We start from the raw sequence: 13,497 nt of genomic DNA, 5'->3' as shown, positions 1-13,497 counted from the left end.
CTTACTTAAAGTGAAATTTTTTTGAAGGTCCAACGAGTTGTTACATAAGAGAAGAAAGAAGAATTGGTAGATACCAGGGTTCCCATACATCTTTTTGAGTAGACTTTGAGAGATGGGAGCTTGTGTTAACTTCTGGAACACTGCTATGGGACTCCGAGTTACATTGAATCATGTAGCTAGACTTGCTCACTTGTTCCTTTTCTGGGTGGTAAGTTTTACTAAATATTTTAAGTTCAATAAGCTTGAGTGTGTGTGTGTGTGTGTGTGTGTGTGCGCGCGCGCGCGTGTGTGTGTATGTGTGATTTGAGGCCCTATATCACACTCTTCAGTATAACTCATAGGGAATTATCACTTCTCAAGAATGTTTTAATGTGCCTTTCACATTACAAATTGTCACTTTTAGATAATTTAAATAAATGTTCTGAACAGCCAGCCCTTTCTAATTTTTAAATTGAAAGTTTGGATTACATTTACCCTTGGTCTTGTCCATCATTTGGCATTGTCAAAGTAAGCTGGCTTATTATGCAGTAGCAAAATCTTTCACAACTGACAGTGAAATGTTTTTATGCAAAGTCATGTGAGTCTGGTGTCCTGAGATCCTGATTTTACCCCAGTGACTAGAATAATACTAATAAAACTGGGAAGGACAGAAAAGCCCAGCAGAACTTGACTGTAATCCTGTGGTCAAATGCTTGGTGTTTTAGATTAAATGAAGACTAGATTAAATTAGAAAAACCTTAAACCCAAGTATGATTATTTAAGAATTCAATACTAATTTGGCTCAGAAAAGACAAGTATAAAAGTAACATGCCACTTTACCCACCACTAGGAATAGGCTCCAAAATCACTTCAAAACTATATAAGTGATATTTTTCTGGCATTGGATCCTCTCTACTTTCTTTTTAGGTCTTTCTGCAGATTTCATCATTTGTATCTTCTTGGTTAGTGTCACCTTACACATGATATTAAAACACAGAAAACAGTAAGTTTAATTCTTGTTTGAAATTAAACACAGAAACATAAGTTATATTAAAGTAATATAACAATGAGGTAACAGGACCAGGAACATGGTATCTTACATGTCAATTAATGGTCATTGATGCCAAATCAACGCCAACAGGAATCCCTAATTTGGTACCCGTAAAGGAGGAAACTATTCACTGCCGAACAGCTCAATTGTAATAAAGCATGACAGTGAAAATAGCACAGCTGTGAGGCAGCCCTGGAGCCAGTAGGCAGTGGAGCCCTGGAGACCCTCTCCACCTCAATAGCTCAGCTCGGCTCCTTGCTGTTCTGCTCTGCTTCCTGCCAGTCTGCTTTGTGCTGCACTGGTCTTTTCTGACGTGTGTTGGTTTGCTCCATCCTGTTCTGGTGAGACTTCTTTGGTGTTTCAGCTCAGCCAGGTTAATGCAGCCTTCAGCCTTTTGTTAAAAGGGAAAGTAAGCTTGAATCAGAAAGAAGCTGGCTCACATAGGCAGAATTCTCCACCCCTGGTCCTTGACTAGTCCATCCTCATGCAAATGAAAATTCCAAATCCTCACAATTTGAGTGATCCAAAAGGCACTGTCCTGGTTGGCCAGAAATGAGCTGCTCTGATTGGTGGGTGAAGATGTTAATGGGGATATAACTGTACAGGTCTGATTGGATGGAAAAAGCCTTAGTCCTAGAGGATGAAATAGGATTCTAGGAACTTTTTTATAAGGGTTAGCTCAGATAGCAGAAACACAGGGGAGATAACCAAGTCCGATGATTCTAACATGTCAACCACAAACTCCAGCAAAATTTCTTTAAAATACTATATTACCTGGTGCCATCTGAATACATTGTTCACAGTTGTACAATGCCTAATGTAGGTATTCAACATGGAGGGGTTGCACTGAAACTGTGTAATGATGGCATCTATGAACCTGAGTAGCTTCTTTGAAGCCTGAGAGGGCCTGAGCAAGGCAAGTCTGGCAAGGGTCTACAGTTGGGATGTATGTTCGACTGTCATGTTCACCAGAGGATGGTGTTTAAATGACTTGACTTCAGGAAAGAGCATTTTGTGACCAAATGAGATAAGGAAATAGTGCATACTATATTTTTCTCATGAAGATTCATAATCATCATGGGAATAAAATCCTATTATAAAGAACCCAGTTTAATGTTTAAACCAGTGTTTCCCAAACTAATTGGATTACACATTTTTTTTTTCACATAATGCGTTTACCTTCTTTTGGATCTAATGTTCCATTTAACAGACATTTAGGGAATCTAGAAAGATGGTCAGGAGGTAGATCATCAAAAGCTTTCGGGCCATAACAAGGAGTTGGGGCTTATCCTATAGAAACCTAGGCAAGCAAAAAATATGTTCAGATTTGCATTTTCACAAAAGGGCAGGAACGGGCCATCAGCCAATGCAGCTGTGGCGGGATCAAAAGGATGGAACAGATGCAAGAGGTGTCTTCACTATTAAGAATGTAGGATTTTCAGGATTTAATGTCCACTTGAAAGTAGGAAGAAGGAGACACAAAGACAGAGTCAAGTAGAGGTCACTGGGTGGTCCTCATGTTTTACTAAAAGAAGAGAGGGGCAGTTTTGTAAGGAAAGATTATGAGTTCAGTTCTGACTATACCACTTTGTGGCACCTGTGATGTGGGACTCAAGGGAGGGGCCTGGATTCAGGTAGGTTACATTTAAATCACAATTGAAGTTTTTGGACCAAAGAGAACATAACATGTAAAAATAGGGGTTAACAGCTATCCCACTTTTAGGAATATACTCCAAGAACACCATAGCACTGTTTCAAAAGAAGAAATGCACCCCCATGTTTATGGCAGCATTGTTCACAATAGCAAAGATCTGGAAACAGCCCAAGTGTCCGTCAGTGGACAAGTGGATTAAAAAGCTTTGGTACATATATACAATGAAGCACTACTCAGCCATAAGAAATGATGACATCAGATCATTTACAACAACATGGATGGACCTTGATAACATTATACTGAGCGAAATAAGTAAATAAAAAAAAAAACACTGAGAACTATATGATTCCATACATAGGTGGGACATAAAAATGAGACTCAGAGACATGGACAAGAGTGTGGGGGTTACGGGGTGGGGAGGAGGAGAGGGAAGGGGTTGGTGGAGGGGAGGGGCACAAAGAAAACCAGTTAGAAGGTGACGGAAGACAATTTGACTTTGGGTGATGGGAATGCAGCATAATCAAATGTCAAAGTAACCTGGAGATGTTCTCTCTGAACATATGTACCCTGATTTATCAATGTCACCTCATTAAAATTAATTAAAAAAAGAAAAAATATATGAATTAAAACCAATCTCAGAAGGACAGTAAGGCTTAAAAGGCAAGAGGGGAAAGAACAGTCAAGGGTGGAAGAAAGCTAAGAGACAGTAGCTTTGAAGAATTCAACAGAGTAAAAGGTCTCAAGAAGGAAAAATGGGGGGGGGTGTCATTTGTGTGGCTTTCCTCACAGGAAGTTAGAGGATAATTTTAGTAATTATAAAATTAAATTAAAAAAGTGTGGTTTCTGTGTCTTTTCTTCATGCTCCTAAATTTGCTTTCAGAACATTGCATATGTAGGAATATTTACAAACTTTGGGAATGCCTACAAGCTCAAATAATTCAAATTGTTTCTATTAATTATTAAGTTTATTAACATGATTATACCAATACTATATATAAATGCCTATAATGGCATGAACCAAATATATTACATTAAATTGCTTAGCATCACTCTTGTTTTATTTCTATTTTCTATACAGCTCCATTTTATTTTTTGATAGTTGATATAGCAGTTGAACTCCCTTAACTACTTTTTGTAAATAACATAAGTAATCATTTAAAAATGGATATCCAGTAACAAAATTAAATATTTTAAAAGCCATCTAACATTTGAAGAAATAACTATGCTAATTTTTTCTAGTCAACTAAGATATTTTGATGAGATATAAATATTATCATAACTGAAAAACTACCATTTTATACTATTCTTAATGTATCTTTTATAAGCTGACCTCTTAAATATGGTACTTAATGGCATGCTATAAGGAACCTCAGAAGTAATCTTTCTTTCCCAGTAATTTTGTAATACTTTATTTCAGAGTTCTACATGGTTGTATAATCACATTTTCTTGTCCTTTGTTAAGTTCAGCAAAGTAGTTGTAGAAGCACGGTGAGATGTATGTACTTTCAAGAAGGAAATTAAATATGTTCTCTAAAAAGTCATTTAAAGTTTTAGTGCTGTGTGACCATGTAAGGATTTTGAATTAAACATCAAATATAAAAGTTTCTTTCAAGTTAGATTGGAAAATTTTGTTCCAAATAGGTAAATATATATGATCACATTTTAAGATAAATGCTTCTTTTGATTTTTTTTCAAACTGAGGGTCGCATTTATCAGTCATTTAGAGTACTGGATCTGAGGTAAAGCAGCCTAATGTCAACTTCTAACCTGGATCCTTATCAGCCAAACAAATTATTTATTTTTATGGACCTTTCCAAAAACAGGGATTATAGTGATTATTTCATAGGCTACTTCGGATAATAAAATGGAATCATCCATGGAAAGTACTTACCATGTGTTGTGAATTGTGGAAAGAGAACAACTGTTACATCTTTATAGAAATTGTGGCCATGAATAAAACTTTTACTTTTTTCTTTCTTCTTCCACTTGGCAATTATTATACAAATACAAGCCCTACAGAGGGAGATCTTTATTTAGAAACACAGGAAGTATATTCTACAGATCCAAACAACCCAGCAACCTAATTAGGAGATAAACGAGTATTCAATTATATTGAGATATTTTCATTAATTTCTATAGCAGCATTTCCTTCTGTTTCTCAATAAATATAATACTAAATATATATGGTTCTATTGCACAGTTCTTTGAATCATGCAGAGAAATTGTTAACTTACCTATGTCATATTGCCAAATGATGTCCCCATTTTTTTAAACTCATTCATGCATTCAACAAATATTTGAATAAATAGTAAAATGTTAAGAATAAAATAAATAAGATGATAAGTATTATGAAATGAAATAAAGAAGGAATGGGGGATAGAGAGGGCAGGGTGGTGAAAAGAAGTCCTCACTGAGAAAACAGCAAGGAACCAGACCCGTGGGGTAAGATCATTCCAGGAAGAAAGATCAGCAAGTGCAATGACTAGAAGGTGTGTGCATGCTGTGGCCAGTGTGGCTTAGTAGGGACTGACTGAGGGAGAACGTGGTAGAGAAGAAGTCAGAGAGATAAGGGAAGGAGGGTGAGGATGAGTGATCACGTAGAGTATGCCAAGTCACTGAATAAACTTGATGTTTATTCTGAGATGGAAACCATTGGAAGGATTAAGTGGAGGAGTAAATGGTCACCTTAACTACTGTGTTAAGAACAGAGGTTAGAAAGCCAAGGTTGGCAGATGGAGAATCGGTGAGGACTCTCTGACAATGATCCAGGCAAGAAGCTGTGAGGGCTACCACCAAGTTGGTGAGAAGAGGTCAAGTTCCACATGCATTTTAAAAATATTGACAATAGGCTTTTTAAAAAACAGTTTGTATCAGAATATGAGAATATAAAGCACTGTCAATGACAATGTCAGCATATTTTGCCCTGAGAAACTGGAAGGGTAAAATTGCTGTTAAGTAACACTCCTGCGAATGTAAAAACAGGATCAAGGAAATAAACCAGGAGTTCCACTGTGGAGATATGTGAAGTATGAAGTATCAAATAGACATCCAAGTAGAAATGTCAAGAAGGCAGCTGGATTTACAAAATAAGTCCAGCCTTGAGATACAAATTTGGGCCTTGTCAGTGTGTGGGAGTACATAATATCAAGATTAAATAAGGTCACTAAAGGTGAAAAAGAGGCTAGTGGAAAAAAAATGTCCAAGTGCTGAGCCTTGGGTCCTCCAACATTAGGAGTCCTGGTTTGAGAAGGAACCAACAAAGAAGTAAAGACGCACCCTTGACAGAAGGGGGAAGAAAAACACCCTGAGTGTGGTGGTCCAGAAGTCATATGAAGAAAGAAATTTAAGATGAAGAGAGGAATCAACTCTTTCAAATACTGCTGATAGATCAAGAAAGATGAGTAGTAAAAACTGTCCATTGTATTTAGCAGCACAAAACTTGTTAGTGAACTCAACAAGAATAGTTTTGGTGGAGAGTAAGGGAACAAGACCCTGACTGAAGTGAGCTTAAGAGAAAAATTAGAGACATCAACTATACACAACTCTTTCAAGGAGACTTGTTATGAGGAGGAGCAGATAAGTAGAATAATGGCAAAACCAAGAAACAAATCAAAGGAAATATTTTTTTTACCTTATTTCACATATAACATAGGGTCAATATAGAAAACTAAAGGCACAAAGAAAAGAAAATATCCACAATCCTATCAACTATTACTTAGTGGTGGTATATTACCAACTAATCTCTTTTACATGTATCACTATACTATTTTTTTAATAAAAGAAATATCATAAGGTATGTACTGATCTGGAGTCGGCGTTTTCCACTTAGCAAATAGAGCAGTTTCTCACACTGATATTTTTTTATACTGCTTGTTGCATAGAATTCCATCCCATGAAGTTGCCTACCATTGATTCCTTAAGACTTTTACTAGACACTTTGGGTTTATATTTTTTCCAAAATTATACACCTTGGCTCACAGCTCAAATAGTTTCTATGGGATAAACTTTAAATGAAACGGGTAGTTTGAAAGCTATATCCATTTTAAGTCTTTTCACATACAGAATAGTTATGTTAAAACTAAAATTTTGAGGGCTCTGGTCCATCAAAATGTTCACTCACATTGGTTGTCGTTTTCATTGTTTGCCAACTATTGTGAAAAAAAATGTTAGTTCCTTTTGTTTGCTCTTTTATGACTGTCATGTGACTTTTATTCTTTTAACAACTCTACCCCCCCAAAAAAAATAGTCTTGCTCATTCGTAATTTCTTAGTGTTGTTTGAGATCCTTTAACCAGAAACGATCTACTTCTCTTAACTGTTTTCTAACCATCCTATCACTAATGACATTCCTCTCTTTTAAGCATTTGCCATTGCCTGACAGGGCGGTGGCGCAGTGGATAGAGCCTCTGACTGGGATGCAGAGGATCCAGTTTCGAGACCCCGAGGTTGCCAGCTTGAGTGCGGGCTCATCTGGCTTGAGCTAAAAGCTCACCAGCTTGGACCCAAGGTCTCTGGCTCGAGCAAGGGGTTACTCAGTCTGCTGAAGGCCTGCGGTCAAGGCACATATGAGAAAGCAATCAATGAACAACTAAGGTGTCACAACAAAGAGTAATTAATGATTGATGCTTCTCATCTCTCTCCATTCCTGCCTGTCTATCCCTCTCTCTGACTCTCTCTCTCTCTCTTTCTCTCTCTGTCCCTGTAAAAAAAAAAAAAAAAGAATTTGCCATTTAGTAAACCCTTGTCCTTACCTTTCTCAAGTTTATGCATTTTTTTCAATAAAATATTTTATTACTAAAAGGCAAGGGCCCCATAGGTTGAAGCCCAATATGCTTAATGGCACAGTGTTTAATAATTTACCTTCCCAGGGGTCCTCTGGAAGGATTAGGGGGTAGAGTCATTACATTAGGGATTGGGAGTGCAATGGCCAAAGTATCTTGGTGATTTTGAAAGCTAGCCGTCTTTGACAGGATTCTGTGGCAGGCATTCAACCACGGAAATCTCAAACACTGTCCCTAATTATGCCTGATTAATGTCAATTTTGAGCAAGGACTCTGGCACTACTGACAGTCTGGGGCCCCTAGGACAAAAGTGGAACCCGAGGGGGGTATTTGCCCTTCGGTGACCCACTGTCTACTAGGCTCTGGGCTTGTGTTTTCAGGTCAGTGTGCTTTGTTCTTATATCCAGGGTTAGAGGAAAGGCACCGTGAAGACTTGGCCAGCTCTAGTTTCCTGTCCAGAGCTGCCAACAGAACTTGAGGTGTTAGAACCCGGTAAAGACAAGCCAGAGTTGCTACTTTGCCAACTCCCGCGCGGGCCCCGCCTTTCTTCTCTGGGATTGGCCCCGCCCACCCCAGTCGGAGGCGCAGGTCACACCCACCTGCTGTCACTTAACCCTTTGTGAGTCTGGGGATTGTTGCGTCTGGTACCCGCGTTCGAAAAGGTAACATATTTATATAAATGCTCACTGTCCCTTCGGTTTCCGGCTGATGTCCAGAAAAATGACGGCGTCTTGCGGGATGCGCAGGACTCCTCCCCGCCGCCCTGAGAGTGTCTCTTTTTCGTGCTGCTTTGTGGGGATCAGTTTGGTGGCCCTAGTGCTCCAGTTACCAACATCCTTCGGTAGACGGATCGTTGGGGAAGGTGTGCACTTCAGAGGTGGACTGGAGCGGGCGGGGGAGCAGGCAAACCAGAGCCCAGGGCGGGGGATTCGTTCGGCCGGTGGGGTCGGAGGCACGGGGCTTGGTCGACCCGGGCGGTGCGGGGCTGGGGCGCAAGGCTCAGCCACGGATCCTCAGGGCTGTCCTGTGGCGGATCCGGGTCGTGGGGACCCGGTGGTGCCCGCGGTTAGAGCTGCTTGACGGTCCGCACTGAGCCTCGCGGGACGTCGGACGCCGCGGGGTGTTCACCAGGGTGAATCTTTGTCTCCAGCAAAGGCTTGCAGGTTTTAGGGGACTGAGTCAATCAGGATGGGAAGCCCTAAAAGTCAGGGCTGGCTCTGGAGTGCCCTTTGCTTGGGGATGTTGCTAGGGCCAGTGCTGTGCCGGTAGGGAGTGTTCGCGCTGTGTTTCCTGCGCCGGGGATGCCTTGGTGAGCGGGGTGTTTGTGCCCCATTGGGTTTGGTTGGGGGACTGGGGGTCAGGTGTTACGCGGTGTGTGCGCTTTATGGAAGTGTCCAGGCCAGAGGTGTGGAGTGTAGGGCAAGAAAAATCACTATTTGCCTTGTACGGGATGTGGGGAGCGCATTTTGTTCGTGGAACCCTTAAGTGAGAGCTCCTGTCTGGGCGCTGAGATTTAGAAGAATTAGAAAGGTAGCGCAGTGTGTTTTGTACATAAAGGTAACGGGTTGCTTGTTTCCCTCAAATAGTATTGCCAATTCGTTTGCGGGCTGTTGCTTTTTTATTTTTTATTTTTTAAGCCATGGATTTGCCTTTCTATTTCCATACAATATAAACCATATTTTCTTCTATTCCCAAATGTCTTTTGGACAATGTTTTTCTTGTGTTCATTAGGTTGGGTTTTCTTTAAGGGAAGAGCTGAAACGCCCTGAAAGATACTGGTAGCCAAACCAAGTGAGAAATGAGAATCGTAAGAAATTAGTAATAAGTAATAGTAATATGGGTTTTCCCCTACAGCTCATAAATCAAAAGGCTGCATCCACTAAATTTGATATCTGTTTCATTGAATGGAATGAGTAATATATATATATACATTTACCATATATTAAAAGTATGTTATTGTATGGAAAGTCATATTAGCAATCCTCTTTTCTCTGTGCTTTCAGGATAGTTTCTGAGATTGAGTGCATAAAGCAAAGAATACTTACATAATTTAATCACAGACTCTCTGTTATATGATTTCCTTCTTGATGGTTCGAGGAAATTCTAGAATGATGATGTGCATTTGTATCTGAACAGAATTGCATAGAATGTATAGCTCATGTTTGTTTTCCTATTGTAAGTATGAATGTCTAGCTCAAGGTGTTCAGTAAATATAATGTTAATAAAACTCACCTCTATACTAATCCCCTTTTAAACAATGCTGTTAATTACTAGGGCTTTGGGTTGCTTTTTGCTTTTGTTTTGTCTTGGACAGCTGTTTGAGGAACATTTAGATATCAAGGTCAGTATAGTGGGAATGCTGAAAACATTTTGCCAGTAAGTCGATTTTAGGGTATCGTGGAAAAGAAATGTTGGACTGTGTAAAGATAAAAAATTTTCCAATTTAGACTGTCGTGTAAAAGAAGAATAGAATTTTACTTTTTTATAGAGGTCTTATGATTTGTCTCACTATTAAGACTAGTCCAGGGAGTAAGAAATGAAAAATTCCTTGGGAATCAAAATAGATCTATCTCCTTTCTCCTTACTTCTTTAACCATATAGGAAGGGCCTGTGCATTTTTTTTTTACTTGGTGTAGCTCCACCACATTGCTTTACATAATTATTCTAATAGTGTTTGGTTTTGAAATAATTTAAAAGAAGAGGAATTGCTGAAATAAAAATTATACCAGGGAGCACAAGAGCTACAAAAAATAAGTAAAAAAATCTAAAAGCATAACAATGTAGTAGCTTTATTGTAGGGATATATTGGATCTACCTCAGGGAGCTTCTGAGGGAATGCATGATTCATTGATCAGTGAAGGGAGATTATATCAATATTATATTTAAAATAATGTCCAAAAAAGCAGGGTTTTTTTTTCCTGTTGTGCAATTTAATGTAGTTAATTGTGATATTTACATGGCATATATTTACTTATATAAAATGCTCATTTCACTAATACAAAATCTATGAAGTGAATTCTTATATTTCAAAATACTTTAATCTGTATTTATTTCCACCTATGAAATACAGAATGCTTATTTAATCATCACCCCTTACCCTAGCATTTCTTGAGTACTGGGTAGAGTATAGTAGTAGAAGTAGGCATATGACCCCTGACTTCAAGGAATTTGCCTCTTGAGAAGAGATTGAGCCTGAAGTACAAGTGATCATAAATTTGTTTCAAACTGTGAAAGGGTAATTTGAGCAGTGTGCTGTATACTATAGAAGACTTTTGAGGAGAAAAGTAAATTTTGAAATGAATTTAGAACAAGGGACATGGTGCATACATCTATATAAATACTTTCAAGACCTAAGACATTGATTTTGTTTCTTAAATTTACTGTGGAATAAAAATTGAACTTATTCCCCAACAAACCAAATGCTAATAGAATGTTACTCAAAGCACATGTGGCACATTATCCACTACTAAGAACTTGGATAAAAGCAGGGAACAATTATTTAATATCATGCCAAAGACCTTTCTATTTATTCTGTACTACCTGCCTGCTGCCAGGCCACAGTCCCTGCTGGTCAAAAGAGTGCATATTTTATTTTTATGTTTTTGTTTTCTTATTTTTAGGTACATGTTTTACTATACCAACATATAAAACTATGCAACTCAGGGGAAACGCTAAACGTTCATATAATACTGGGGAGAGAATATATTTTGATTGTAAACCAGGATACTATTATACAGTACTTTTGCCCCGCAATACATTTTGTAAGGCAGATGGCACATGGTACCAAATTGAAGAGGCTTGTCAACGTAAGTAATGGAAAACTTTCTATTGTTTATTTATTTATTTATTTATTTTCTTTTTTTTGTATTTCTCTGAAGTTGGAAACGGGGATGCAGTCAGACAGACTCCCACATGTGCCCCACCGGGATCCACCAGGCACGCCCACTAGGGGGCGATGCTCTGCCCATCTGGGGCGTCGCTCTGTTGCAACCAGAGCCACTCTAGCACCTGAGGCAGAGGCCACAGAGCCATCCTCAGCACCCAGGCCAACTTTGCTCCAATGGAGCTTTGGCTGTGGGAGGGGAAGAGAGAGACAGAGAGGAAGGAGAGGGGGAGGGGTGGAGAAGCAGATGGGTGCTTCTCCTGTGTGCCCTGGCCAGGAATCAAACCCAGGACTCCTGCACGCCAGGCCAATGCTCTACCACTGAGCCAACCAGCCAGGGCCAAAAAACTTTCTTTTGTATGCATATATGCTTATTTTAGCATTTAAAAAAAATACATGGTAAGGCAATGATGATTTTCTCATCTGAAAATAGATGTTAGGTAGCCACACAGATTTTCAGGATTTGACAAATCTCCCAGGAGTTTCTTTGTAGGCAGTTGGTTGATTGGGTAAAGGTGAATTTTATATTTTTCCTTATAATAGTTAGCTGAGGAAAATAATGTTGTATGAATTGAAAAAAAAAAGTATAGAATTTTGATTTTGATTTAAAACTGTTTTGAAATTTGTATAAAAAATAAATTTGAAATATCTTTTTAGAAGGTGGATGTGTTGCTCTACTAATCGAAAATGGTCTAGTAACTTACCCACAAGGTGGCACTGAATTTGGTAAAGACATTCACTTTTATTGTGATTATGGGTAAGTTGTTTCTTAAAGAAAAAGAGGTAAATGTTACTAGCTCTATATTGTTTTTCTCTCTTAAGCATGTCCATAATGTCGATTTTATTTTGCTTTCTGTGTGTCAAGTTGTACTTGTAGCCAATCAACTTGGTGCTTTTTATGGAGAGTGAAAAGATATGTACTTAATAGAAAGAAATTTAACGTGATGAAAGCCAAATTATATAAGCCTTTTTATATGTAATAATAAGCTTATTGTAAGCATCACAAATGTAATCATTGTGACTATTCTTGACAACAAAGTATACTTTATTTTTAAAAATAATAATTCTCAGAGTTGAAGGAGGGTTAACAGAAATGTTGTGTTGTTGAAGTTCTCTAATAATTCCTAACATATCTTCTGTCTGGTGTTCTATCCTTTATTGTGAGTAAAGTATTAAAGTCTTATTATTGTAGAAATGAGTGTTATGTATCAATATGTGTTTCTTTAATTTTGTTTGTTGCACATATTTTAATGGTCTGTCATTAGCTGTCATAAATACTTATAACTGTTATATCTCCTTGTTATGTGTACTTTTAATTAATAATATTTAAAGTTCTTTGTCTCTTGTAAACTATTTAGATTTTAAATCTGTTTTATCTGATGTTAGTATAACCACCCTTGCTCTTTTGGGGATAACTGTTTGCATGGGATAGCTCTTTCTAACCATTCATTTCAACTTAATTTTCTCTTTGGATCTCAAATCAGTCTCTTGTAGACAGCATTAGTAGAATCATATGTTTTGATCCATTATGCCAACATTTTTCTTTTTATTGAGAGTTTGTTACTTAAGTGTAAACAAGTTAGTAATAAGGAGGAACATTTGTCTTTGTGCTACTTGCTTTCCATATGCCTGATATCTTTTTTGTCCACTTCCTGCATTGCTATGGTCTTTTTTTGTTGTTGTTTGTCTTTTTGTAATAAAGTATTTGAATTCTTTTCTCATTTTCTTTTGTGTATATTTGATGGCTGTTTTCTTTATGATTACTGTGGGGATTACATTTAAAAGCCTAAAGTTACATCAATGTAAATTAAAATGTATACCAGTTTAAGACACAAAAGGCTAACTCCTTTATAGCTCTGTAACTACCTCATTTCATTGTTACTTCACAAATTACATCTTTTTATGCTTGTTCCAAAGCATAAGAGCATAAGTTGACAGTTCTTTTAAATTCATTAGCTCTTAACTTATATAGAAAACAAGATTTGCAGTTAAAAAAAAAGTTATAGCCCTAACTGTTTTTTGCTCAGTGGTAGAGTGTTGGCCCAGCACGTGGATATCCCGGTTTGAGTCCTAGTCAGGGCACACAGGAGAAGCGACCATTTACTTCTCTACCCATCCCCCTCCCCCTTCTCTCTCTGTATCTCTCTTTC

The 13,497-nt window shown here is 38.1% G+C and overlaps 1 protein-coding gene across 6 annotated transcripts in view; it reads left to right on the top strand.

Annotated features, from left to right (window-relative positions):
* Positions 1–8,064: 8,064 nt before the first annotated feature.
* LOC136326088 (membrane cofactor protein-like) overlaps positions 8,065–13,497 on the top strand; it is a 30,369-nt gene continuing 24,936 nt past the window's right edge. For 2 of the 6 annotated variants that reach the window (XM_066261482.1, XM_066261480.1), the window contains exons 1-3: positions 8,186–8,341; positions 11,085–11,270; positions 12,005–12,104. In XM_066261482.1, the coding sequence (XP_066117579.1) occupies positions 8,203–8,341; positions 11,085–11,270; positions 12,005–12,104 (425 nt within the window). In that variant the 5' untranslated portion in view covers positions 8,186–8,202. Of the gene's footprint in view, positions 8,127–8,185; positions 8,342–8,393; positions 8,774–8,876; positions 8,995–11,084; positions 11,271–12,004; positions 12,105–13,497 lie in introns of those variants that run through there. The other 4 variants (XM_066261483.1, XM_066261481.1, XM_066261484.1 and 1 more) reach the window with 4 other exon arrangements.

Source organism: Saccopteryx bilineata, chromosome 2 (assembly GCF_036850765.1).
Source record: "Saccopteryx bilineata isolate mSacBil1 chromosome 2, mSacBil1_pri_phased_curated, whole genome shotgun sequence".
NCBI classification, from domain to species: domain Eukaryota; kingdom Metazoa; phylum Chordata; class Mammalia; order Chiroptera; family Emballonuridae; genus Saccopteryx; species Saccopteryx bilineata.
This window is presented reverse-complemented; position numbering and strand designations above follow the sequence as displayed.